This window comes from Mauremys reevesii, linkage group 3 (genome assembly GCF_016161935.1).
Source record: "Mauremys reevesii isolate NIE-2019 linkage group 3, ASM1616193v1, whole genome shotgun sequence".
In the NCBI taxonomy this organism is placed as follows: domain Eukaryota; kingdom Metazoa; phylum Chordata; order Testudines; family Geoemydidae; genus Mauremys; species Mauremys reevesii.
The window spans coordinates 181,504,994-181,532,864 of NC_052625.1; the positions used below are offsets into that span (position 1 = coordinate 181,504,994).

At 41.0% G+C, this 27,871-nt stretch overlaps 1 protein-coding gene across 4 annotated transcripts; it reads left to right on the forward strand.

Annotated features, from left to right (window-relative positions):
* The first annotated feature begins 748 nt into the window (after positions 1-748).
* TRIB2 (tribbles pseudokinase 2) lies at positions 749-24,898 on the forward strand. Of its 4 annotated transcripts, none has more exons than XM_039532568.1 (4): positions 749-767; positions 1,837-2,473; positions 6,691-6,983; positions 22,539-24,898. In XM_039532568.1, exons 2-4 carry the CDS (start codon positions 2,204-2,206, stop codon positions 23,005-23,007), a joined length of 1,032 nt encoding a protein of 343 aa, XP_039388502.1. In that variant the 5' UTR covers positions 749-767; positions 1,837-2,203; the 3' UTR covers positions 23,008-24,898. The 4 variants fall into 4 exon arrangements, with proteins under 4 accessions (XP_039388502.1, XP_039388504.1, XP_039388501.1 ...); XM_039532567.1 differs by lacking the exon at positions 749-767 and adding an exon at positions 891-1,013; XM_039532570.1 differs by lacking the exons at positions 749-767; positions 1,837-2,473 and adding an exon at positions 868-1,013.
* The last annotated feature ends 2,973 nt before the right edge of the window (positions 24,899-27,871 follow it).

The following is a 27,871-nucleotide window of genomic DNA, read 5'->3' on the forward strand; positions in this document are numbered from 1 at the left end:
TGCTTTTAACACTGCTCCCTTTGCTGGCACCAGAACTGACAGAAAGCCAAACTCGAGGGAGAAAACATTGGGCCTGGGGAGCTATTCATTAAACTTTACATACATCCAAAATCAGTTGTAAAAACAGAGGAGTTTTAACAAGGAAAAGGAACCCCACTTGTGCTTAGAGGATGACTCATTCATAGGTTCCTTTATGTAATACAAATGAGTTTGCTCTCGCTACCTTCCCCTCCCCCCTACACCACCTTTTAGGTTTGGAATGGTGATTAAACTAGTTCTGGAGTGAGGGCAACTCCTCCCACTTAATTACACTGGGAAGTCACTGCTGGTGCTTGCTTCAATATGTTAAGACCCAGGTTGCTTGGAAAAACTGATTTCTTCATTGAGAAAAAAAAAAGCCTTGGGCTCCCATGCCCTCGTCTAACACACACAGCATTCATGCTTGCAAATGGAAAAAAAAATGTTGGGTTCTTATTTTAGGAGAGTTTATTCCATTTTTATTAAGGACAAAATCTATTAAAAAAGGTTAATAAACCATCCCCAACCGCAAGGTTCACACAGTTTCCAACCAGAATATACCAGATCCCAGGCAAATAAAACGAACGGAAAGCAGAGGTCAGTAAAACTCGACATGCACAGATCCAAGCATTGACTCAGTCAGCTCCAGTGACTTGCCAGCAGCAACTACAAAGCTCCTATTTCACAGCCTGTGCTGCGGAAGGATATTTCACCTTGTTTACCCTGAAACCGGCTCATTCAGTGAGACAGTGAGTGGAGGTGGGGAGGGAAATGGGGGGGCAGGGTTGGCAGGCTCGCTCTGTGATTGATGGTGCCTTGGCTCAATGAGGAGGCGTCTCTGTGTGGGGTGGGCTTCTCCTCTGAGCCAGTCCGCTGTGCGGTGGTGGGGATTGTGCAGTCAGCCTTTGCACTGGGGCACGGTGTAAATGTGCTGCTGCAGCTGCTGACATTGAGTAGTGAGGCATAGAGCGAGCTAGAGAGAGAATCCCAGCCACGTAAGTAACTATTAATACATGGTGGAGGGATGATGTCTTGCTGAAAGGGATCGGCCCGGCCATCCCTTTCTTCCCCCTTCTCCTGCCTCTAGGAAATATATCAGATCCCTGCAATATTTTTTTGAGAGTGATTGCAATTTGTCGTCCCCCCCCCCCCTTTGCACATTCCCCGACCCTAGAGAAAAGAAACCGCCAGGATTTTTCTTCCTGCAGTTTGTTTTGTTTTCTTTTGTGCGTGAATTCTATTAAAGCGCTTGGAGGCCCTGCGGGAAAACACACGGAAAAAAACCCTCGTGCAATGGATAGCTAAGACTCTTGATCGTGTCCTTGATTGCACTTTTTCTTTCATTAAAACAACAACAAAAATCTTGCGTTGCATAATTGTGTGGATATTTGTGCACATTTGTTTTGGGTTTTGCAGTTCATTCTGTTAAGGCAAAAAAAAATATCCAAGGCAAACCGAAGTATTTGTGCAGGTTTTTTTTTTATAGCTATACTGTATCTTTTGTCGGCTCTGCTGCTGCCGCTGACCGCTCTTTTAAGTTAAAGGCTCCCTCTATTTTTTGTTGAATTTCTGGATAGCCCTTGCTATCAGAGGAAAGGTTCAGACGCCATCTACAGTTAAAACGTAGGCAACTTTTTTTTTCTTTTGCCTGTATTAAAAAAAGAGAAAGGACAATCCAGTCCTTTATGCAGCACGTTACTTAACCTTTTTGGGGTTGAGCGTATTAAAAATTTTAGTAGGCGTTCAGGGCACCAGAGACTGATACCGAATCAGCCTCCCCCTTCTTTTTCCCCCCTCTTTGCTCTATTTATATTACAGCCTCCCTGCGAGGCTGCGTTCGAAAACGGAACGTTGCAGCTCTCCACGTTCTCAAATTAGTTACTTTGTTGCTTTCTGAAAAAAGACAAAATCCAACAGTCAAACGAGTCGGTTGCCGTACAAGAAACAAAAGGACCTGCGGCTAAATCCTCTTTCTCTGATCACACGGTTCTCAGCACGCTGCTCTGAAGCTGATCCGCTTGCAAAACAATCGCTTTGATATTATTGTGGGTTATTATTTTTGGTACTGTTAATCTACGTAACCCACCCCCTTTAATAACACAAAGGCAGCTGCAGCTGGACTGGCAAGTGACTGAGCTTAACCCAGGGGTTTGGTATATAACTTTGGTTGGTTCTTTCAATACCCATGAACATACAAAGGTCAACCCCTATCACAATAGCGCGATATGGGAGACCTCGGAATAAAAACCAGGATTTTGAAGAACTCTCGTCTATAAGATCTACCGAGCCAAGCCAGAGTTTTAGTCCGAACCTAGGCTCTCCGAGCCCGCCAGAGACTCCTAACTTGTCGCATTGCGTTTCTTGCATCGGGAAATACTTATTGTTGGAGCCTCTTGAGGGAGACCACGTTTTCCGAGCCGTGCATCTGCACAGTGGAGAGGAGCTGGTTTGCAAGGTAACACCTTTCTCCATTATCTTTTAAATCCAGGTCGTGTATTGATTTATATTTGATCGGATATCGACCAGCTCGATTGTTAGATCAATTTAAAACCAAACTCCAAACGAACAGAATTAAACAGGCACCCTGTAACTTTCCCCCTCACTCTAGACAATGGCCACGTTATAACGGTGGCCTGGAGCCAAACTGCTTTCTACCCAAGATGAACTGTACTAGGAAGAACCATCTTTAAAATATGTTTAAATGTTAGTTTGGTCATGCTATAACCTGATCCTTCCCCACTCTCTTCAAAATGGAGCCCCCTGCTAATTTGAAGATACTGTCTTGTCTTACTTTATTTCTTTAGTTTGAAACCCTTGCAGGTTGTAGACAGCTTTGTCTGAAAAGTGATTAAAAATCCACCTTGAATTAATCCTGCTGAGCTGTGAGCCCTTCTTATTGAGGAGGTTGGTTGCAAATAGCATCCTCCCCCGTTGCACAATTCAGCAAGAATAAAAGCTGTACACCTACGTTTTTTAGAAGCGCAGACAAAATACCTAAGCCACTCTTTGTAGACTGCCTGCTTTTCAACGCCCCCTCCCCCATTTTCTTTTAACATCCGAAGGTGACCCATGGGAAAAGGAAACCCACATGCCTGCACCTCTATCAAGCAATGTATTTCCCTTTCAGTCTGAGGGAATATTTTTTCCCCTTTGTTCCTAAACTGCACTGGTTACATTTTTCATTGTCTCTGGTGCATTAGACATATGCTCATTCATGTAAGCAGTAGCAGTGTGACTGTATAGCAAATTGCAACCCTGCAACATGCACTTTAATGCTTGTATTGTTCCCAAAATATATAATTACGCCATTTAGCAATCTTTTGTAAATTTCTGGTGTTGAGTTGTCTGTGTAATGAACAGTAGCCAGACACTCATAATTATTCAAAGGATTGGTCATAACATTGTTGGTTATTGCATACTTTTAAATTTGATTCACAAGAAGTTATGGACTAGCACATATTGCAAGGGGGGGGTGCTAATTTACTCCTTGCATCTATTTGTAAAATATTTTGATTCAGAGGGTAATATAAATGGACTCCTCAATTATGAGTCATAAACCCTGATTTTAATGAAGATTTAGTTTATACTTGATTTGGGTGGGGAGGGTCTTTTGTCCTTGGAAGCTGAGTGATATTGCATGTTGTAGAAATGTATGCATTATGTTACCAAAATAAATACAAGTTGAAATAGAATTTCTAAAATGAAAGCCCTGCTCCTTACAGTAGAATAGAGCTGCATATTAGGACAGTTGCATTGTCTTAAGAAATAAGGGTATCCTGCTGGTTCTTTGCATGAAATTATATAAAAACCTGCATGGTTAGTAGTAACTTCCTTGCTGTGCTCTATTTTTAGCAAGTTTTTTCTCCCTTAGCTGCAAGGATATTTCAGGGTATTTTTATGGCAGAGTGCAGCAAAAATTCAGTTCCTCAAAGGGTGAATTTGTTTTGTTTTCCCATTGAGCCATACACTTTTAAGATGCTTGTTTTTTTAAACTTTACACCATTCAGTTTCCTTCATAAGTGTGAGCCACTGCTTGTCATCCATACCCTGAAAGTATTTAACTTGCCTTGAATCTCTAGTTTAACTGAGGAGTGATCACATTCCTAAATTTTCCTCAATTAACGCGTACTTTAAAACACCCTACAGTAGCCTGGCTCCTATTTGACAAATATCCTCCCTGTGAAGACAGCTAACAAGTTTTACTGTCTGGTATCCTACTGAGACAGTCTTAACTAATTTCTTGCATGGACATAGGGTGAAATAGCACACACATCCTGATGATGTTCAGATCCATTTGGTTGCACCTACTAACTACAAATGCCATTAGTTGCTTCTGGGTTCAGTGGCATTTGAACAATGGTGTCTGCTCCCTTCCCCTTGCTAACAACTAAATCAAACTGCTGTTTATTGAACTTGTGTTGAACTGAGTCCAGGGATATTACATAGGTTGGCTACAAAAAAAACCCTTTATAAAAAAAAACTTCTGGATAGTGACAGTATGATAGTACTTTAGAGAAACAAAACACATATGGTCTGTTGTCTTACATCAGAGACCTACCTGATCAATGTTCCCTCAGAACTGTGGAGTATAACATAGGTGGTTGGTGGTGTTTTTTTAAGGACACTACAGTTGCATAAGAATTGTGGAAATGGTATTTCCAATGAAGACAGTTAAAATACTGGGAGGTTATGAAAGTCCTTTTTCATTGTTATGGCAGCTACTTTTTAGTAATTCCAACCACTTCTAATGTGGTAGTTATTAAGTTTTTGAGACCTCTGCACAGATCCAAGTGTCAGTGAGTTTCCTTCTGGAATGAATTATGCAGTGGGGTTTTAGCAACAAACCCTGAGTGCTGCCTTTGTGGTTTATCATGTCACCAGAAGCCCTTGATGCTAATCTTCCCTCTTATAAAATGAGTTGGGTTAGTTGGGCGTCTGCCTGTCTGAATGACTGTTGCCTGTGATGGAGTATAGCAGCACAGGTAAGTGTATTTTGGCCCATTTTGTCAAGTGTCCTGCCATCTTGGAATCTCTCCTGAAGAAGGAATTTTGTCAAAACTGTGCTTCGAAGCATTAAGAATCTTAGTATGTTTTAGAAGCTTTTTGTAAATTGTTGTTGAACCATGTCAGAAGACTTTAGTCTTAAAAGCTTTTAAAGCTTCAGAGGAAATGACAGTGATTGCCCCTCAAGGAGGCAAGCTAGGATATGAAAAGCAATCATATTAATGGGAGTTTGGTTTAAGGACATACCAGCTTCTTTCAGTGCTGTTAACTAAACAATACAAAGAGTAGCCAGTTGCATCTCTAGTGGGACCAGATTACTGTTATGAAAGTAGCAGTACACCCCAGAGTGTGTTGGACAGTAATACTGTTTCTCTGGTGCTGGAAACACTCACCCCTTCCTTTGTACTCTACAGTGCATCTGGGGCAGTATAATAGTATAATATAATACACTCTTTGTCATCTGTTGCTCTGCAGTAAGAAAGTGTAAGCATTCCATTATTTTCTATGAAATCTTTCCACTGCTTTAGATTTTTTAATTGACTCAAATACTGATTCATTCATAATCACTAGACTATAGTAACATTTTATATTTGGATTTCCCAGCATCCTTTATGCATTTTTATAGCCCATTCACAAGATCACTGATAACCTGCTTACTGTTTAAAGTGACAGTCAACTTTTAAAGGGACACAATTATATTTGCCCCAAGATTTAATTACTTTTAAAAAGAAAGCTTATATAAAGTCTAAAACCAGTATTTCCATAATGGTTTTCTGACCTTTGAAACACAATCGTTGCAAAAGTGAGAATGTGAAAGTGAAACTGACTTCTCTGATTTTTCTAGTCAGCAATGAACATAAGTAAGAGGAAGTAAACAATATTAATGGTGACATATTTGATTTTAAACATGAAAAAATGTTAAGGCTTTAAGGAGTTAGTAAAATAAGTAAAGAGATTTGTTGGCTTTAGTTTGACAAGATCTCTTTAAGCACAACTCTCCACAGATTGTTCATGGTCTCTGAGGTCTTAGTTGGATTTTTTCAAACAGAAGGTTAATTTGATTACTTTTGAGGCCTGACATCTTTATATATAACTCTGGCCCTCAAACCATAATGTAGATTACAATTTGGGTTTAATCACATATTGGGTCTTCAAGTCATTCACACTATTACTTCTGGAGAAAAACCTCTACTGAGGGTATGGCTACACTTGCAGCTGTACAGCGCTGCCATGGGAGCGCTCCCGCGGCAGCGCTTTGAAGTGCGAGTGGGGTCGTGGCGCCAGCGCTGGGAGAGAGCGGTCCCAGCGCTGCAGGTACTCCACCTCCCCGTGGGGATTAGCTTTACAGCGCTGTAACTTGCTGCGCTCAGGGGGGGTGTTTTTTCACACCCCTGAGCGAGAAAGTTGCAGCGCTGTAAAGCACCAGTGTAGCCAAGGCCTAATTAGCTTAGCATTCCCTTCCAGGTAAGGAGGTATAGTCTCTGGGTTTTTTCCCCCCCAACGCCATGCACAAATGCACCTGCCAATTCCACACATGGCAAGAAGAGTTGTAAAAGCAATGTACATACACAACAACAAATTTCTGTACAGTGCTGAGTGCCAGATATAACTACCGCTTTGTACCTTTATGCTATCTTTAACCCTTGTTTTACTGTCATTGTTTTCTAGGTATTTGATATTGGTTGCTACCAAGAGTCATTAGCGCCGTGTTTTTGTCTACCTGCGCACAACAGTATCAACCAAATTACTGAAATAATTCTTGGGGAGACAAAAGCGTACGTGTTCTTTGAAAGAGGCTATGGGGACATGCATTCTTTTGTTCGTACCTGCAAGAAGCTAAAAGAAGAGGAGGCAGCCAAACTATTCTACCAAATAGCTTCTGCTGTTGCACACTGTCATGATGGTGGACTGGTATTGCGGGATCTCAAACTGCGAAAATTTATCTTTAAGGATGAAGAAAGGTAAGAACCTTTTGCATGTTGGACTTGGGATTGCTGTTCGAATGGCTTAGTTTCTCTCCTCCTTGCTCTTCTACAGCCAACAAATTCTAGGTTAAGGTTAATATTACACTGTGTGCATTACTGTAACCCTATTTCTTTATGGCTGACGAGGGACAAAACCCCTGCAGATCTGTGCATCGATGCCTGGTAAGGGAAATGCTTTGGTTGGGACAGTTCCCCTCCTTTCCTCATGCTCTGCTACCATCCCATCTTTGGAGTAGGGGCGCCATATTTGAAATGGGCATACTTTTCCTCTACCAACTACGTGAGGATTTTGAAGCCAAGTAGTATGGACATTTAGTATTGTTTCCAGATCTTCCACCTCTGCACTGTGGAATCCCCATTGTCCTGATTAGGGATTGGCTTCTGGAGGAAGAGGCTGGCCGCATAGAGACAGGTTATGTACATGGAGAAGAGAGTGTGTGCGGAGGCCTGTGGCAGATCCCCAAGATCTGTAGGATTTGGAGACTAAAGTTGCTGCCTGTTCCTAAGAGGGGAGGAGGGAAGAATTGACTTAATGGTTAAGGCACTGCACTGGGAGGTCTGTTTTCTCTTGTTTGTGGCACAGACTTCCTGCGTGGCCTGCATTCACATAAAAGGTCTATGGTGGTTGGGTGTGTCAACTTTTGAGTGCTCAGCTTTCAGATTCATGAGGCCTGATCTTCAAAGTTGCTAAGCAGCCACAGCTCCCACTAGCTTCACTTAGAGTTCAGGGCCCTGAGCTCCCCCCGGGATTTGGCCTTAGGAGATCCACCAGGAAGGAGGATTGACGCTGACAAGAACCTTGAACTCTTTGAGGAGAATTCTCAGTATTGTTAATACCATTTATGACCAGAGGTGGCAAGGAGAGTGCAGTGATGGTTCTCGAAAACCAGCAGCACTGACTTTTTTATTTTTCTTCCTATCTCCTTGCTTTTGTGGTGAGATGGTTCTGGATATAAGTAGATGAAGGGGATATCGTAGCAGACTTCAGGCCCTTGAAGGTTAGAATCCTTTCCCTGTGGCTACCAGTTCCCATTAATTGTGTTTCATCATGCATTTCGGTAGTGATTTCTCACACATCATTGAGCCCTGCTGGAGCAGTGTGGAACATGGGAGAAATATTAAACTTGAAGGTGACCTTCAAAGGATTTAAAATAAAAGGGAATGGAAAGAGGTGGAGCTTTGCTTTTCTTTCCTCTTTTATGATGTCTTCTTTTGGGGTTGGGTTTTTTGTTGTTGTTTTTTTCCCCCTTCTTTCTTTCATGCAGAAGATTTATGCCTACTTAGCTGCAGGCTGACCCAAAAGATGGAGAGGCCACACCAAAAAGGCATAGAGACAACAATCTGCTGAGAAGTGCAGCCCTCATCCCCAGCTGCTAGAAACTGTGTGTGTGTGGGGGAGGGGGGTGTTATTCCCAGTAGGCTGTTCTTGACCCTGTTTGGGAGCTTCAGTCATGGCTGATAGACTTCTGATCAGTTTGAAGCCCTTTAGCTAGCTCCTGGGAGAGAGAGGAAGTTCTCTTTCTCCACACAAGAGTCACTTCTAAGTTTTCTGTTTCTCTAACCTCCCAGTCCTGTGATTCTGTTGAGTATTTGCCTGTTCTTCTGCTCAAGCTGTATCAGAGTGAAAATGGCATTTTCACTGCTGTGCACAGGATTTTGAATTGCTTTAATGCAGGGGTCCGCAACCTTTCAGAAGTGCTGTGCCGAGTCTTCATTTATTCACTCTAATTTAAGGTTTCGTGTGCCTGGAATACATTTTAACGTTTTTAGAAGGTTTCTTTCTATAAGTCTATAATAGATAACTAAACTATTGTTGTGTGTAAAGTAAATAAGGTTTTTAAAATGTTTAAGAAGCTTCATTTAAAATTAAATTAAAATGCAGAGCCCCCCCTACCGGTGGCCAGGACCCAGGCAGTGTGAGTGCACTGTAAATCAGCTTGCGTGCCGCTTTCCGCACGCGTGCCATAGGTTGCCTACCCCTGCTTTAATGGAATAGGTCAGTGTCTTGTCAGTTTCACTTTTGTGGCTGGCTGTTCAGGAAAGCTATGAGTAGCAGCAGAGGCACTTGAGAGAGCCATCTGTAGGCTGAGGAAGACAGTGCTGCCTCAATTCAGATTTGGAAGTTTCTTCTCAGCCATGAGGAATAGAAACTTTCTCTTTTTCTAATTAGAGTTTTATGGGCATTGTTAACTTAAAACTCAAAGTTAAATTTTGTAGAAACAGGCTTTTACTAAAAGCCAAGACAGAAATATTTTCATATTTAATTCCCATATAAACAGTTATTTAGAAACAAATAGCTCTTCCTCATTTTCCCCTCCCACTACAATACATAAGACCTTCTTATTCTCATCACTGGGAACTTAAGGGAAAGGAGCACTAGTGATTAACATTGTGCCCAGTCTGAGATAAGTGCAAAATGGAAACAATTAGGTTTTTACAATTATCACTGTTAATTTTATTATTAATAAATATTTCTATCATGATAGCACATAGAGGCTTTGTTTAGAAGTATAGTAAGAAAACTTGCATGCGGTATTTTAAATTGGCAATGTCATTTTTACTCTGTTAATAAACATTTTTGCACAGAGAATATAATATATGCTCACAACATGTGTGGTTATATATTGTAGTCAGTGGGTGTTGATCAATGGGAGCAGAGTTACTATGGAACTTTGCCCTTTGGAAATCCTGCACTAAATGCTTCCCAAGAGCTGACTACATCATAAGGCACAAGGCCAAAGTATAGGTCTGTGCTACAATAGCACTGCTTTATTGTTAACATTAATTGGAAAGTCAAAACCCAATCAATTATTAACTAAAAGAGAATGTTTCTTCTGATTTTTAAAATACCATATGCTTAGAGGTTAAACGGCTGTTGCTTGTTGTTTTTAAGCCAGTAACAAGAAAATTAATTTTCATCCAGGTGTGTCAGAGTGATTTACATACATTAAACCATTTCTCATCTGAACAAATTGAGACACAGTCAGGTGAAACTGATAGTGAAAGGCAGAAATAGAAGAACTAGATTCTATTTTTATTTTTCTTGACATGCTCCAAACCATCAGAAAGCAATCAATCATCACTTTCAGGCTGCTGCTGCTGTATTTACTCTCTCTAAAATCTTCTTGCAACTTCCTAGTTCACCGAAGATGTTGCAGAGTGCGTCATTCGGTGACATCCAAAATACCAGGCATTTCAACAAGGCTGCTACTGCTTGTGATGTTGCATTCTGAGAAGCATCATCACAGAAACCAGCAGCCTGCTTGGAATGCATGGTATTTTGGGTGTCGCAGATTACTGCTGTCTGTGACATTTGTAATGAACCAGGAAGTAGGAGGAGGCAAATAAAAAGAAGTGTAAAATTGTATGCCTGCTGAATAACTTGGGCCTCTCAGCTCCTGCTCCCCCGCCCCTCGCTATTTAATTGGGGTCCTTCTGCACAGCTTTCTGTTCCTAACTGTTTTCATGTTTGTTTTTTGCAATTTATCTTTAATACACGCACACATGCACCCCTGTTAAACTTTCCCTTAGGTGATGACCATCTGATCTTTATTTCTCTAGAAGCAAGATTGGCACTGTAGCATTTGGCCAGCACTTGAGTGAAAATTCTCCCACTTTTTGGCTGCTTTTAGCTGAGAGCTGCAAAAGCAACTGAGGATTAGGAACCAAATCAATAAATCTATGTATTCTTCAGAAATAGTTCAAATTCATTAAAAAAAAATCAATTTCAGGGTTTCTTAGTGCCTACTCTCTTCTTTGGGCCTAATGATGTCTAGGAATACGTAACCAAGTCCTAACATTTGAAGTTGTATTAAAAGCATGCACATTTAGAACCTTTCTTATCATTTCTGAACCTATATAACAGCTGTAAAGTAGAAAGATGTAGGGTTTCAATCCAACAAGGTGTACTGAGTGCCCTTAACTCCCACTGACCTCAATGGCAGTTGAGGGTGCTCGGCACATCATAGGTCTGAGCCCTAATTCCATTCATGACAATCTGGTGATATCCTAAAGCAAAGCTAGAATGTATTGATGGTGCATTAAGTTTCACACTCTCTCTAGTATGCACATGTTGTGCTTAGGATTCAGTTTTAAAGACCTTTTAATCTAAAATTACTGTTGCACAGTTAAAATTAAACAAAAAATGGGAAGAGTGATAGATTTATTTCCTCCCAGAGATTATTACATCTGTCAATTTCATTTGGAGTTTGGGGGACTTAGCACTTCTGCAAATCCGGCCCTAGGGTCTTACAGCTGTGTTAATTTATCCAGCTTTGAGAGCCTATGTATTTGAGCATTGTTAATTGAATTCTATGAAATATACAGATAGGCACTGTAGTCAGGGTAATGTTACAATAGTACTTTTGCGTTTCTTGACTTAAACTATGCAATCTAACTGTTTTATGTAACATAAGGTTTTTTGCATTTAATTTACCCTTTTTAAATACAAATTGTCGGGGTGAAATGGACTGAGCTTAATGTTGGGATTTCAGAGTTAGACTTTTAAATTCATACCTCATCTGTGAAGAAGTAAAGACCTTTAAGATGTTGCTGTGTGGGTGGAAACACTTTGTACGGCTGGGTTAGAGAGCAGCTGCGCATCTGTTTATGTAGTGATAGCTGTGACTTTGCTATATAAAATTCAAGGCTAGACTTTCAAAACAGCTCAGCTTCCATGTAGGAGCTGACCAGCTTTTTGTTTGTTCATTTTGGCGCCTAATTGGGAGCGCTGTTGGGTGCTGTGCACTTTTAAAAATCTGCTCCTTACATTTTAATTTTTAAAAAGTTGACTGCCGTGGAATACCACAAAAATAGTTGAGACACACTCACAGCACAAGATGTGCAAATACCATCCCTCCCTTTTACACAGAGAGAGAGAGAGACAGGCAGGTTATTGTTTTATAGGTTTGTGGGGCTTTATGTATGCTTATGTCATGAGATGTTTTTCTCCTATAGACTGACCTAGCAGCATATTCTGTGCCTTTGGGCAGAGAAAATGTGCAGTTCTCCCAGCTGTTCCTCCCCCCAATGATGTCACAGAATGGTAGAGTCTTCATTGGACTGTGCTAAAAATAGCCGTATGCCCAGTATTGCTGTGTATGTATTAAAGTAATTCATCAGTTTTATATAAAACATAATTGTTCCAGGAGGAGCCACATCGAAGATTTAAGAATCAAATCAGTCTGTGTATGTAGCGTGCTCTTTGCACTGGCTTTCCTAACGCAAGTAACACTTTTCCTGTAAGGGAATTATTAATTTTAAAGACTTTAATTATATTAAAATATTAGCTGTCATAATGTTTGAAGCATAAGGACCTTGCACATTAATCATTCTTGATAGGGAAAATGAAAATAATGTTGGTATTCCAGATATTGTAATTTTTCCTTGTTTTTCTAGTAAATATGGGAAATTGCATGCAGGTGAGAGTTAATCAAAATAAATATAACTTGACACTTTGTCCTATGCCAAGGCAACACATCAGCACAATCCACTAATTTAGAAAGCCTGTGGTAGTGTAATATGTATTTATTTGGTACACTGAGCAGTTTTGTTTTGTTTTCTGGAACTGCTCAGTTCCTTGGGGCTAATGTATTCTGCTTTAAGGTAACTTAGTTCTGTTCTTTGGCATCCTAGCGCAGTAAAACGGATCCCACAGAAAATTGGAGCGGAGATTTAATTTGCTGCATACTTACTGGCTATTAAGGCAAGGTCTACACTACAAATGTACATTTGGTATAATTACGTCACTCAGGGGCATAAAAAATTCACCTCCCTGAGTGACGCGGTTATACTTACCTAGCCGCCGGTGTAGACAGCATTGTGTTAACTGGAGGGCTTCTCCTGCCAGCATAGCTACCACCTCTCCCGAAGGTGGATTAACTGTGCTGATTGGAGTAGCTCTCCCATTAGCATAGTAGCATCTTCACTGAAGCGCTACAGCAGCACAGCTGTCCCACTGCAGTATTTTAAGTGTAGACCTGCCCCTAAGTCACTATTTCTCTTATTTTGGGCAGTGCTGTTCCTCCCCCCCCCCCCCCGCCCCCCCATCCACTGTGCATCCTCCCCACACACTCCTGTATAATTGTATTGCAGTCAGGTGGTTGCATTCTGATGTTAGCAACCTTTAACCTTGCTTAGAAAACACAGTGAACAAACAAGCTTTCTAGGAGTTAGGGAAACTGATTAAAGAGCTTCCAGTTGTAGCAATGGCAGGTGTGTAAACAGAGCTTTCTTAAAATAAAGATGCAGAAACAAAAGTAGGTTTCTTTTCTAGGCCGCTCTATCATCCTCTGTTAACCTAATCTGAGAGGAAAGGTGTAGCGTTAAATAGTATAACTTGAAGTATGGAGGGTCTAAACATAGATCAAATCTCAGTCCAGAAACTTAGGCTCTTTCTAATTATTTTGCCTTTGACAGTGTGTGGGAAGGCTGGGTTGTGTCTTCTCAGGCAGTAAATCTCATTCATCAAACTTCAAATATAAAACAGAACAGTTAAGTAACTTTTGTCAGCAGCCAGGTTCATGATCCCTTTTGCTCTCTGTGTCGTTTGATTGCTAAGCCTCCTTTTTGATCCAGACGTTTATATGGTGCCTTTTTGCCAGAGCCCATGAACCAATCGACAAACCTTAAGCCTCAGAATGTCCTTGTGAGGTAGGCAAATATTCTCCCCATTTTATAGAGAGGTGAATGTGGTCATTGTGGTTAAGTGATTTGGGCAAGGTCACAAACAAGGGAGTAGCAAACGCTGGGAATAGAAGCCAGGAGTCCTCTCTGCTGTTCTAATCCTAGTACTGAAGCACTGGTTTCTGGGAAAGCATGGGAGCTCCAAATTGACGAGACAGCGATTAGAGAAGACTGGGTCCTCCAACAGGAGTTGACCATGCCTTGTGGAATACCTGCACCACTCCCACCTACCTGGAAGGCATTTTCCCCCTTCCTCTCCCGCTTCCTGAGGCCACCTTCCATCATTCCCACTTCCATAGCTATTTACCCCTTTCTCTGAGGAGTTTGTTACTCTTTAGTGCCTAGGTACCTCCGCACTCTGCTGTGCTTGAAGCACATAAATGATGCTTCATTCAGTCTATGGGCACTCTCCTGTGATTGGCACTCCTCTTCTCGGGTGTTTCAGACAAGTCAGCAAGTGGCGTGCACCATGTTTCCTGAGAGGGCTGCTCTCCCTCACCTTGTGCTGAGGCGATAATATTGCATCAGCAAATTCCTGAATGAACTGTAATTCTGACCATGCTCAGCATTTTGTTTTGAATTCAAGTCAGTCACGTTCTAGTTGCATTGCTGACTTTCCGCAGGCTTTTTGTTGACGATGGTAACTAATTCCCCCTCCCTCCCATCCCCTGCAAGTTTTGATTACTGGACATTTGTTTCACTTAACCAAAATAAATGTTTGCCCAATATGCATGGCCTACATTTTCAGAAGTGGCTCGTGTTTTTTTTTGGTTGCCCAGCTTGAGACACCTGAAAGGCGCTTGATTTTTTCTGGCCGCCCGCAGCGCCCAACATTTTGTGAAAACCAGCCTCTTGTAAAGTGTCTCAAATTGAGCACTCAAAATCTAGCCATTTTTCAAAACTCGCGCTGTTTTACGTAGATCCAGTTTTGCACAATGTAAGCTGTGGGTGCTCAGCACCACTGAAGATCAGGTTGCTTATTTAGTGTGTCTCCTGAGGCAGTAAACTTGGGGTTAGTTCTTGCATTCCTTGTGGACAGTTATCTTAACTAAACCAAATGCCTGTCTTTGTTCCTTCCTGCCACTCCTGGTGTAAAAGGCTCTGGAGAACATGGTGGATACAGGTGCATAGAGTTGCAAGTGGAGCCTTTTAAAACCACTGATCTCTAATGCGATCTAAGGAAGATAAGTGAGTTCAGATAGCCACCTTATCCCAGATTCTTATCAAATAATGGAATCCTTGTGGTCTTATAACAACGTCTTATCCCTCACTGAAAAAACTGAGATCCTCTTCAGTTAGAAAAGTACAGAACCGGAACTACATTCCCTTTAGTGAAGGTCTTGTGTCCTGAATGTATAAGAACACAGACGGATGCATTATAAGGTACTTCTACTGCAGCATGCACTTACAAACAGTACCATTGCATGGAATTCTGTTCAGATGCTGTACAAACAAGAGTGGAGGACATGTCGTCATCCCTCCTGTGGGTTTATCCTGAATGCAGGGCAATCTGGGCTGGATTCTTGGCTGATGTGGTCTCAGATGAAGTCAGTGGAGCTGTGTCACTTTACACCAGCTAAGGGTCTGGCCCTAAATTTCTAAGCCATGCTCATCACCCTGGAGTCTGAGCAACTGGGTTGAAGTTTGCACTTGCAGAGGCATTCTTCTTAGGATGGTGAGGGAATCTGCAGAGTTCCCATCACTGCGTGGCAGTGGGGTGGTGGGAGAGTCTTTCCATTTCTTTGGTAGCAAGTATCCTCCAAAGCTGAATTGTTTGAGCCACCTCCCCCTTGCTCCTTGCCTTTGGAGAGCTGCCAGCCTGCGCCTTCACTGTGGAGCCTAATCCCTACCGAAAGGGTTCTGTGACATAGGGGAAAGGAGGATTAATACTGAGAATGCAGCACTTCCCCTTCTGCACTCCATTGCTAAATTGTTGCAGGGGGAGGGAAGGGTTGTCCCCTTTGCCCTGGGTAAGATAGCATGGTCCTTGGAGTAGAGGTGAATTTTGAACTATATTATTATTATGCTCACTTTAGCAAATGCTGGGATTTTATAGTGGGTGTATCTAAAGTAGACATTCACTTCAAACTGCTGTCCTGGTTTGTTTAGAAGAGTTTCTTTTCTCTTATTTACAATAGTCAATTCGCCACAAAGAATAGTGAGAAGTGCCAGTGTTTTCTCACAAATCTGATGGCACAGTCAGTCCGTGCTCAATTTTTACCTTTTAGAGTGAGCTGCTACTAAATTACCCTGATTGATTATTGGCTCTGTAGGAGCAATTCTTGATCCTGCCTAAGTAGTCTCTGTCTCTGGAGTGGGGAAAGAGTATGGCTCAACTACAGTCTGTCTCTGTCCAGTGAGAGCCAGGTCTGTGGGGGCCAAAGGAAATGCCATTCAGTCCTCAGCCAGAATTATGTTGCCTATGACGTGGTCATGTGGATGTCTTGTGTGTGTGGTCTAACCTAGGAAGGAGTCTTAGGATGGAAGGGGTAATCTTTTCTCCTCCCCACAAACTATCATTTGACATTGGTTTGCTCTCTAGTGCATAACTATAGAGATGTGAACAAATGACAATAGAAATTGCTTTCTGGTCTCTTGGAGCACAGGGCTACTGGCTAAATTACTGTCATTCCTGAACACCCACTCCCCTGACTAGCAAGTAGGTAATGTACCTACCAAGTTAGACATGAGAGTAGTTTCTTGCCTCTTCCTTGGAAGCAGCTGGTATTGGCTACTGGTGGACCACTGGTCTGGTGGAGTATGTCCGTGTTCCTAAAATGTTAACACTAGGTTCAGCTGCTGCAGCCAAGAAGTCAGTTTCCGTATACACTGTATCGGAGAAATGTAAGTAACAGATGCTGTTACTAATCACCCCTTCAGTTCATGTTGGCCTTCCTAACTATAGGGCACCTCAGAAACACCCTTTTATTCACACTGTATCTGTTGAATAATCAGTTTTTTCCCTTAGTGGTAAAAATGAGCTTTGAGGCCTCTGAATAATTCCACTGATTCTAGTTCTGGAAATCCTGTTTGCTTTTTGGAGAACATGACTGCAGCTGGAGTGTGATTGCAGAGTCTTTGTGGCCCTGGCTTCTGTGTGTTAAAAGGCAGTGTAGTAATTTGTCAGTAATCCCCAAACTCTGCAGGGAGGAATAATGTGAATCACTGTGAAAAAGTGTAGGCTGTATGATAACAAAGCTGTCTGCCAGGAACTGATGCCAACTCAGGAGGTTACATTGAAGAATCTTCTAGAAGAGGTTTAATTGATCAGGTTTTGTTACATTACTGAAGAGCACAGTCTGAATGCAGTCAAGTAATGAATGGCATATTGATAAGAAATTCAGAGTGGTATTGTTTTTCATGGGTTTCCCTGACGGTTTCTATGGGGACAAAGACGCATTTCCCGTCTGAGTACCACTGCTGCCCTCTGATTGCACTTCTGTGGTTTCATTCACCAGTAATGGGAAAGCATTCACAGGCAGAATAGCTTCCCCTTTTTAAATAGCCTTGATTCAGGGTTGTATTTTTTTAATGCATTAGGCTAATGCAGTGTTTTATCAATGATCTGATAGATGCATAATGTTCTTTTTCCAAGTGCTTATTCAGTCTCTGCATTAAAACTTGAAATTATGTACTGTAATTATGCAGGCCTTCACAAAAGTCTTTGTTGCACTACAGTGTATATATAAAGTGACCCTCATCCGGCTTTGGCAGTTGTGTACATCTGAACTTTAGGGATTAATTTTGCATCAGCCATTCCTATAGTAATGTTTAAACACTGTTCCTGCTTCTGTCATTTTGTGGATTTATTGGGAGAAAGGAAGGATTTTAACTGCAAAATTAATTTTTTAAATTTTCTTTTATTCCAAATTGGTAACAACACAATGTGAAGAGTTTCAAAACTGATCATGAATTCATTTTAAAATACTTGCTCTAGCGTGTCTCTTGCCTGCTAAGAATCAAATTTAGGCTTGTCTGTTTACTCTGAAACTGGATGACTTTCCCACCCTTTACACAGAAACCTACATTTTCAGGAATGACTGGACAGCCCAAAATTGCTAATGTGACGTGCCTTAAAAGGGCGAGTACTCATGCCTTCTGAAAATCAGATGTTTTAAGTTAGACACTCCAAAATGGAGGCATCCAAAATCCTTTGTCACTTCTGAAAACAAAGGCCAGATTATTTTTCTCCATTGCTTTAAGTACTAGGGAGGTTGGGTTTCTCTCTTTTCTCCACCGAATTCACTGAATATGGGTCTTGGCATCTAAAGCATTTGGAAATACCTGCACATGTTCTGTGTCTGTGTGTAGACAGCTTTATCATATGATTGGTTTCCCCATACCCTTAATGTTGTTTCCCAATAGGTGAAAATTTTTCATTGTTGTAAATTCATGCTAGTCTTAGTGATCTTTCACAAAAGCAGCCTAGCTAACTAAAATGTCCAAGCAGTCCATGGTATGTGAGTAGGTACTAATTTATATTCAGTACACCTGATGTGTAAGAACTTAAGAAAGCAAGCTACTAGTTTTATACAAAGTGAAATGCAAATATACTAGCTTGCATGTTTAGTGATCACCTTCACTGAAACACTGCCTCTAGCAAGGCCACCATTTCCTTGCTTTAATCCATAAATAAAAAAGAGAGTGAGTGTGTGTGTGTGTTTGTAAAATATATATAAAAAAGATTGGGGGGTGGTCTGTTTGTGTTTCCTCAAGTCCACTCTGTTCAGAAGGATGAAAACATGGCTGTTTGCTTCATTCACTCATAGATTACAGTGGAGCAAGCAAAAAATGGCCGGCTGCTCTTCAGTTTACTGGCTTAAACCAAACTTGCAATAGCATGCATATAGGGCTTGAGTAATGCAGGGCACCTTGCATAAGGCTCAAGGTCATAGTAAGGTTTCCCGTTTCCAGTGTGTGCGCGCGTGTTGCTTGCTTTCATAACAAAGGAAGCCTCTTCTCTCATTGGATTCCTTAGGAATCAAATATTTTTGAAGGGAGAGGAGCAGTCTTTCTTGTCCCAGGGTGTCAGTTTTGTACGGTAGCACTCAGTCACAAGAACATAAATGCTTGGGAATTCAAATAACTTGGTTATAAAATTTTAAAAAAAACCACACAAAAAATACCCACTAGTCCGTCTTTCTCTTTTTAATCCATAGCTCTATTGGAAATGTAAAGTCTGAGGGAATAAATACCATCTGAGTGTCAACAGCACAGGGAAATACATAGGGGGGCATGTGTTGGATTCCCTCCCACAAATTGTTTATAAATAGAATACTCCTCTCCAGCCTGTGTGCGTCTGTGGTGGGAGGGTGTATTTTACTCGGTTAGTTAACAAAGGTGAACTGATGGCTTTGCTGCTTGGCAGTTTAGTGACCGAAGTGCACATCTGAGTAACTCTGCTCTACATCTTGGTGGAAAATATGATGGGCTACAGTAGTGGGACCACCACTCGTGTCTCTGCCTTCAGTTTCAGGCCCACTTTGCCCTGTGCTTTTCTCTCCTGTCCTTTGTCCTTTTCTCTCTCCTCTCATCTTCCCTCCTTTTCTATTCTCCTCTGTAGATAGAGGAACAAGTGTATATTTAGGATTGCAGAGGAAATCCTACCAGCATTCTTATTCAGCTTCCCTCTTCAGCCCTTTTGTGCATAAAGAGGTTCTGAACTTGACACAGAAGGAAGCTGACCGTGATCTTGTAACTTTTCCTGTTTGAAGTATAACTGCAGTAGATTATTGTTTGAAGTTCTAAAGGTTGGTTGCCTGTCCATCGCCACCAGAGGTGTCTATAAGCCAGCAATGGGTAGTTAATCAGGAAGCTGATGTGTGGCACACATCCCATCACTGTGCACTAAGGGAGAAGACATTGGCCTATTTAATCATAGAATGAGCTGCCTGTATGTACTGTATTTGGGAGCCAGGAATTCTGAATTAGGTATTTATGACTTCCTTATTCAAGGCACATTGCCAAAAGGGCTTTGACCTCAACTAGTAAATGTCTCTAGATGTTGAAATGGTCTGAGGGTGGTTGGAGAGTTTATAGAGCAGTCTGCTCTATAGCACTTTACAACAGAATGCCCCGATTGGTTTTACAGATATAGCCCTGAGCCGTCCTGGATCCAGTTCTAAAGCCAACGTGGGTCACGCTTGCCTTTACTACTCAAGCCCAAGCAAAGTTCTCAGTAAATATTTAAGAAATTGGACTCCCTTTTTGTGTCTTAATACTTAGTAACAAGGTGCTTTCTAATGAGGGGCTGTGGCCTGCAGTCTGTTCACAGCCCCACTGAATTTATGGTGTTGGAATACTGTCTTGTACAGGGCCTGTTCTGGTCCTGGGGCCTACCAGGGATCAATGATGAAAAGAGACTAGGACCATATTAGCCAATGTTGGGTTATGATCCCTGATGTGAATGTTTTACATTGAACACTCTGTCTCATAAAAGAAAATCCTGATAAATGTCATGCTTCTTTTCCATTCAGAGAAGAAGGATTCCAATGTACTTGCATTACACTAAAATTGTTCCTAAAATACCTGTCATTACTGGCGAATAAAATCTATAGACTAAAGGGTAACTAGTGTCAGTGTCCCCTCTGTCAGTGAAAAGGGATCTCAACTTTAAATGCTATATAGATATGTACAGTTAGACTGTACTAATACAGTAATGTAACAAGGAAGCTTGGAGTCATTTTTCACTGTAGTTTGAAATAAAAGAAGAGAATTTGCCACTGCAGAGGTTATTCTTGCATTGTGCTAACAAATGCATGACACTTCAGACATGAAGAGCTTCCAATCTAGATACACCATTTATATGGTCCTGCTGAAAATCATTTTTTGTTAATCAGTCCATCACAAAGACCTGTAATTGCCTTATTTTTCTTGATTCCCCTAAGCAGGATAGTCTTGTTTTAATCTGTTAAATACCATTTTAACATACCTAGCTAATGTGATGCCATTTAAAGGAATGTTTGGGAAGACTTAAATTTTATTTGTATAGTTCATTCTTCCTGTATTGTGTGTTGGGGTTTGTAAACGGGTCGACTCACCCCTGCGGCGCCTCCTGCTGGTTGCTCTGCGAATTTGGCTCAGTCCAGCCCTGGAGCACCCTCTGCAGGCTGGTGATCCACCTGTTCGTAGGCCCCCCGTGTCCCTCCCTGGACCCGGTGCCCTTCTACATGGGGTGCTGCCCCCTAGCAGTAACCCCTTTCTCTCTGGGTCTCCCTTTCTGTCTCAGGGAACCCCCACCCTCTATCCCTACCTTGCCTCAGTATTTGGCTACTGCCAGTCATTGTCTAGCCCCACACTCTGGGGCAGACTGCAGTATCAGCCTACTCATCACAGGCAAAGTTGGGTTTGGACCTGCTGCCTTGGCCTACCCCTAGGTTGCCCCCTGCAACCCCCAGTACCTGTTGGCCCACTGCTAGGCCGCAGCCTGGGGCTTCCTAGGCCAGAGCTCCCCGGCTCCTCAGCCTTCCCCAGCCCTGCTGCACTCAGGTATCTAGTTTCAAGCCCTAAGCAGCCAGGCCCATCTCTCTCTAAAGCCAGAGAGAGACTGTCTGGCCTCTGGCTTCCCTGGCCTTTTATAGGGGCCAGCTGTGGCTCAGTTTGGGGCGTGGCCTCACCTGCAGCCACTCCCTCAATCAGCCCAGCTTTTAGAGCAGCAGCTCTCAAGCCCTGCCAGGCTGCTTTTAAACCCCTTAAAAACCCGGAGCAGGGATCACCCTGCTACAGGGTTAAAGAGAAAAGATATTTTAAGATGATATTGTGACTTAATTATTCCAATTGACTTCAGTGGGACTAATGAGAGTGACTGCTCACCAGTGTGAATAAGGGAGCTGTACTCTAGCCCTTAGCTGATATGTACCTTTGTGGTCTGTGTGAGGAAAAGGCTATGTTGTTATTACTAGTAGATTATTACTGTACCAGCTGCTCCTTGATTCTGAGCTTTATCCTCTTTCAGATGTCACTTCACCAGACACAGACTGTAAATGCTTCATCTGAAAAGTTTAGTCAATTTGTAATACAAAAAATTCTCTAGTTTTCATAAGCTCTAGGGAGGTTACGGTCCCATTCTCGAAGATGTTTCACGGGCCTTTATCAAAAGATGAAGCTAGCTGCAGCTGACCTGCCTTGGTTCTATTTTGGTAACTAAGAATATAAAGGGAGTAATGTTTTTACACTCTGAAGATGGTGCTGTGTCAAGAAGGACTTTTTTTTTTTTTTTTTAATTTTATAAGTACCTTGTAGGAGGAAAGATTGGTGATGTGCATGGTGGGGTTTTACTGCCTCTGGTGCTTTGTCATGTATTTGGTTTAATGTTTTTGTCCTAATCTCTTCAATAAATAAAATTGTGCTAGAAGCTATCTCCTGACTTTCGGTGAACTGGGTAATTTCCCTCTGGAAACAAAGAAACCACCCTAACTTGCATAATGAAAGGGGAAGAATCAATGCCACAAGAACAATCTAAAACACACCCCACTCCCGTTTGTTACAATCTTAGTGAACTTGGCAATGAAAGACTCCACCATACTCCTTTAGCAAGAGCTCTGGAATGACTTCTCAGACATGCCTTACTGTAGTTAACTGAAGTCTTGTTACCAAAAAGTGTAGGCGCGTATGATTGGGGTTATATTTATTCTCTTAATAAAATCAAATGTCTGAGTGGGAGGGAAGAGACAATGCACATGTTACTATAAGTAAAGGAAATCTTAGCCTGAGGATGGGGATTCCAAACTGATGCACCTTTTTAAGATTATTGATTTTTCTGACTTATTATTATCATAATTGTGTAACTGCAATAGTCTGGAATTCATCAGTGGGTTTAATGGTTGCCTCTATTTTCTTGCCCTACAGGACTAGAGTAAAATTGGAAAGTCTAGAAGATGCGTACATTTTACGAGGAAATGATGACTCTCTTTCTGATAAGCATGGATGCCCGGCCTATGTGAGTCCAGAGATCTTGAACACAAATGGCAGCTACTCTGGAAAGGCAGCAGATGTATGGAGTCTAGGAGTCATGCTTTACACAATGTTAGTTGGACGCTATCCTTTCCATGACATTGAGCCTAGTTCTCTCTTCAGCAAGATCCGTCGTGGGCAATTTAACATTCCAGAGACTCTTTCCCCCAAGGCAAAATGCCTTATACGTAGCATACTGCGCCGGGAGCCATCGGAACGGCTGACTTCACAGGAAATTCTGGACCATCCCTGGTTTTCTACAGATTTTAATGTCTCTAATTCAGGATATGGTGCTAAGGAAGTATCAGATCAGCTGGTGCCTGATGTCAACATGGAAGAAGATTTGGACCCATTTTTTAACTGAGCACAAAGACTGGTGTTCAGAAGGTACAATGACCTAGAGATGGTCACATGAAGGAGTCCTTCCTGACCGTGTTAAATCACATCCTGCATCAGCCTAGCTTGGTAGCAAAAGACACTTGGAGTTCCTTGGTTTGAGAAGGAATCTCCACAAGGAGCTAAAATAACAAATGTAGCATGGGGACAGATTTTGGGGGGAGGGAGCCTTGCTATCAGGTTAGATTGATTTGGAGGGTGGGGGGGGAGGCAGCATGGAGCAATTGTAGCTTCTCACCTTTTGGAGCCAAGGAGACTGACTGCACATGCCAATTCCAGTGCAGCTGTATCACTCCTATTTCTGTTTCATTAAAATAGTTGCAGTTCACAACAAGTAGAGAAACTTTTTGCCTCAACACGCATCTTGGCATCGCACTGTTAAATATTTAACTTCAGCCATTATTCAGGGAAAATACAATTGGCTAATTTTTTTTTTTTTAAATCTGATGTCTAATAATTAACGGGATTCATTTAAGAAAAAATTAGATGCACATAGACATGAAAAGTGGGTGCTAAAAAAATAAACAAAAGTTCAGTTCATGTCTCTTGATAGCTATTTTCAACTCATATTTCTTCTAAATATACTACTTAATATTCTTGTCAGGAAATGACATTTTAATGCTTTGTTCCCTTAAGGGGAAATAACTGTCATTTAACAAGCTGTTCTGTTTTGTGTCAAATGGTTTGTTGCAGGAAGCTATTATTACTCAAACTTCCAGATGCATTACTGCTATAATAGTAAAAGAAGAAAAGAAAACCTATACTATTTTTAAAGGGTTTGAAATACTGGCTGCCATGTTTGCCATGCTGCATGTATGTGACTGTAGAGGGCAGAAAGCCCTTGCATCAGTTCTAGATTCAGAACCAACCTTTTGTTTAACTGACTGGCCCACGTGTAAATAGAGGGCTCTTTATTGAAGAAAAACATTTAACATTTTTCTTTTGAATTCCTCTTGAGAAGGCAACTGTTTTATTTCTTTGGTTTTGGGGGGTTTATTTTGTTATGCCCAGAATAAGAAATAAAAGGGTATTAATAAGCTGAACGTTATTATAATATGGATACTTCTCCCGAAACATACGCAGTAATATGCACCTTTTGTATTGTCAAGACTTACTCTATTTATTGAAGAAAATGTCACAGTAGTGATGTATTAAGCCAGTACTTCAATTACGGGTTGACTTGGGATGACATGTTACATGCTGTAGTTAACACATTTCTTTTCTGTTCAGGTATTTCTGTCCCTGAATAACTTTTTATTTAGCTTTTTTTCTAGATAGCTTTATTTGATTTAGACTGGCAAATGGTTTTTAATTACTGCTTTTATATTGCTGTATGATATTGAAATCTCTTGGCATAAATATTTGTGTTTCCAGTACCTCAGTTGTTCTGATATTACTGCCTGTATATGTTTTGTGAAGTGGTCATGTTTTTTGGGTAGGTACATGTGGACTCTGTAGTATGTAAATGTTACTTGAATTTGTGCTCAATTATAGTATGTGGCATGTGCGTACAGCTGCTTGGCATTTGACATATGGATGCTATTTGCCTGCCCTGCAGGGAGGTTACGGTCCCACTCTCGAAGATGTTTCACGGGCCTTTATCAAAAGATGAAGCTAGCTGCAGCTGACCTGCCTTGGTTCTATTTTGGTAACTAAGAATATAAAGGGAGTAATGTTTTTACACTCTGAAGATGGTGCTGTGTCAAGAAGGACTTTTTTTTTTTTTTTTTTTTTTTTAATTTTATAAGTACCTTGTAGGAGGAAAGATTGGTGATGTGCATGGTGGGGTTTTACTGCCTCTGGTGCTTTGTCATGTATTTGGTTTAATGTTTTTGTCCTAATCTCTTCAATAAATAAAATTGTGCATATTTAACTAAACCACAGTTGTGAAGGATTTTTTTATATGTTCCACACTTCTGCAGCAATCTTGCCCATTTCTCATCATTTAGCGTATATCATCTCCAAACTGCTGCTAAGTGCTCATTAAACCTGTAAAGACAGGCCTCAAATAGCTTATCAAAGAACCCTTAAGTCTTCAGACCTAAATGTCACAGTTTTACTTCTGCGAATGAAATTAGTTTTCTTGAGGCCTGTTAGGATGTCAGGATAAGACAGTTTCCTCTTGGTGCACCTGAATAGTGTCCATTAAGGAGAGTTATGCTTCTCCAGTGAGACAATGTAACTTCTTTGCAGGATGAATGTGCTGTCTTGCTCCTCAAGTCCAGAGGAAATACCGATAATTCCCAAAGTCCAACATGTCATGGTACCCCTAAATTCCATACCACAGGAGCTAAAGCCATGGCTGAGGGAAGCACTGTCTTTGTTTTGCACTTGAGTCTCATACCCTTACTCATGTTGATTAGTACTTTACTCCTCAAATGCTTCAGTTGTTCTCAGTGGAAGGTGCATTTCAGGGTGTACGAGTAAGGGTGTTGGAATCTGAGCTTTTATGTAAAAAAAAATAGTGCAGGGTTCTGAAAAAAGCATTCTGTTCTGGGGTGAAGAGCCACTGCTAGACCACAATTCACGCTTAGAGTAATGCTTCAAAATAATGGTACATTCTGTGAAAATCCACTCCTTGGTACATATTACAGCCATTAATACCATGTTGGCTAATTCTGTACCACGCTGGTTCATCCTAGTTTATTTATATGCTGGGTGGTTGTTGTTTGAGAAATACAAATTGATCTTCGCAATGCCATCCTACAATGTCATTAATATGTGGAAACTCTTGGAGAAATTAGCTTTTAAATGATTTGTGTGTCTGCAGCCAGAGTTTAAATTACTTGAAACTCTTTCAAATCAAACTCCTACAATAAATGTGCTTTATAGGAAAAAGCAGATTGTGATCCTGCACAGAAAAGGAGATTTGGGAGAGGGAGGTGTCTCTTCCCTTCCCCTTCTTCCCACCCAAAACTCCCATAAACACCCACCAATCTACCCCGAAACTTATGCAAACAGCTTCTGTTCTGTTTGGGTGGAAATAGTTGGATTTAATTTTACAACAACCTGTATGCTTTCTTTTTCAGTGCCAGTAATTATATGAAAAAAAAATTTGGCTGACTAATGACTGCTCATTTGCAGTGATTTATATTAAACAATAAAATATGCTTGATGCTGCTGTGAAGGAAGCCTTTGGCACTGGGAGTCAATTTCTTTACGCAATGCTGATGGAATGCCTTATCCTTGTAGCCTGAGCTCTGAACTTTTGGGAACCCAAAGCTTAACCTTGGAAAGGCTGGTTTTCAAATAGTTTGTCTTTGGCTTTTTTCAATTTAATCTTATAGGTGCATTTAGTGTTCCTGAAAGTATTAGTAGTTAGGGATCAGGCATCGTGGTATCTTCCCAATGGCTTTGGTAATACAGGTCAAGCCTGACTTGGATGCTAACTGGTATCCCAGACTTGGTACACTCCTGAGCAAAGACAGCCAACCTTGTTCAGTGGAGTGTTGATTTGTTCTATGGGCAAGTGTCTAACAAACTAGAATGAAAAGCCTCGTTCACAAATGAAATCATTCATCAGGACACAACCCTACAGCCGGCTTTCAGAGACAAAAAGCTACCAGTATTGCAGTATTTACAGTGGTGGTTTTTAATGCAGGCACAACTTTTCTTGTGACTTTCTCATCCCAGAGGACATAAACAACTTAGTCATTCATTCATCACAGTTGCATCATGTATGCTGATCACATTGAAATATGGAGGTCCACCAACTTTGTGAATAAACATTTAAATTATAAATAATCTCTTCTTGAAAAAACAGTAAAATCTGTCACTTGTGCTTCCAAAAAAAAAAGTTGTCTCTTTAAAAAAAAAAAAAAAAAAAAAAAACCCACACTTTCCTGGCAGGCAGCAAAAGGAAGGGTATGTAGTGTGATGCCAAGGGAAAATTATTGGGAAGGGAAAAAAATACCGTTCACCCTGAAATGATTATATAGAAATTGGAAATGTGTGAGTGAGCTTTGTGACTAATAGCATAATGAATACCAGAAGAATTACTAATGATTGGTTCCTTATTCTTTAAAATTTTTCCTAAGCTTTCTATGGAAGACATTCGCTAATTTAATAACTGTCAATATAGCCAACAACTTGACTAACTTTTAACTGTCCTGTCCAAATGTTAGAGATTATTACTAATATGATGAGGCAAATTCAGAAGCAAGTCTGTGAACCACAGTGTAAGTCACCTGTAATGTGGTATAATTCTACCTGTAACACAAAAAGCATTTTACAAGAGGGAATCATAAATTATAGGTTAAAATAGCCACTTCCCATGTTAACTTGCATCCTTCTTAACATCCCCCTATTAGGTACTTTTCCTGTTACATCCTTGTCTTCCAGTTTCTTGACTTTTGAGTTAAACCAATATAGACTCATTGGTTGAAATCCTGACTACTGAAGTCAATTAGTTTTTCGATTAACTTCCATAGGATCAGGATTTGGAAACTCAGTGGACCAAATTCAGGGGATGTGTAAGTTTGATTCTGCTGGCAAATGGGTGTGAATCTAAGGGACAAACTCTGCTCAGAGCTATACCAGAGTAAATCCTTGGTAATTCCAATTAAATGACTTATGCCAGTGTAACAGCACAGAAATTTGACTCTTAAGAGTTTAAATTGGTATATCGGACATTCAGAGTGGGCAGGAAGGTGTTGGTTACACCAGCTTATACTTCTCTAAATTCATGTAGACTTGCTTCTGAATTCGGCTTAGTGTGGCCTTGGTAGAGCAACGTACCACAACTTCCTGACACAAGTGTTTCCTTAGCACAACATCTATCGCCTCCAGGGGAAAAAATTGATCTTGATATAGTAACTTATGGAAAGTAGTAG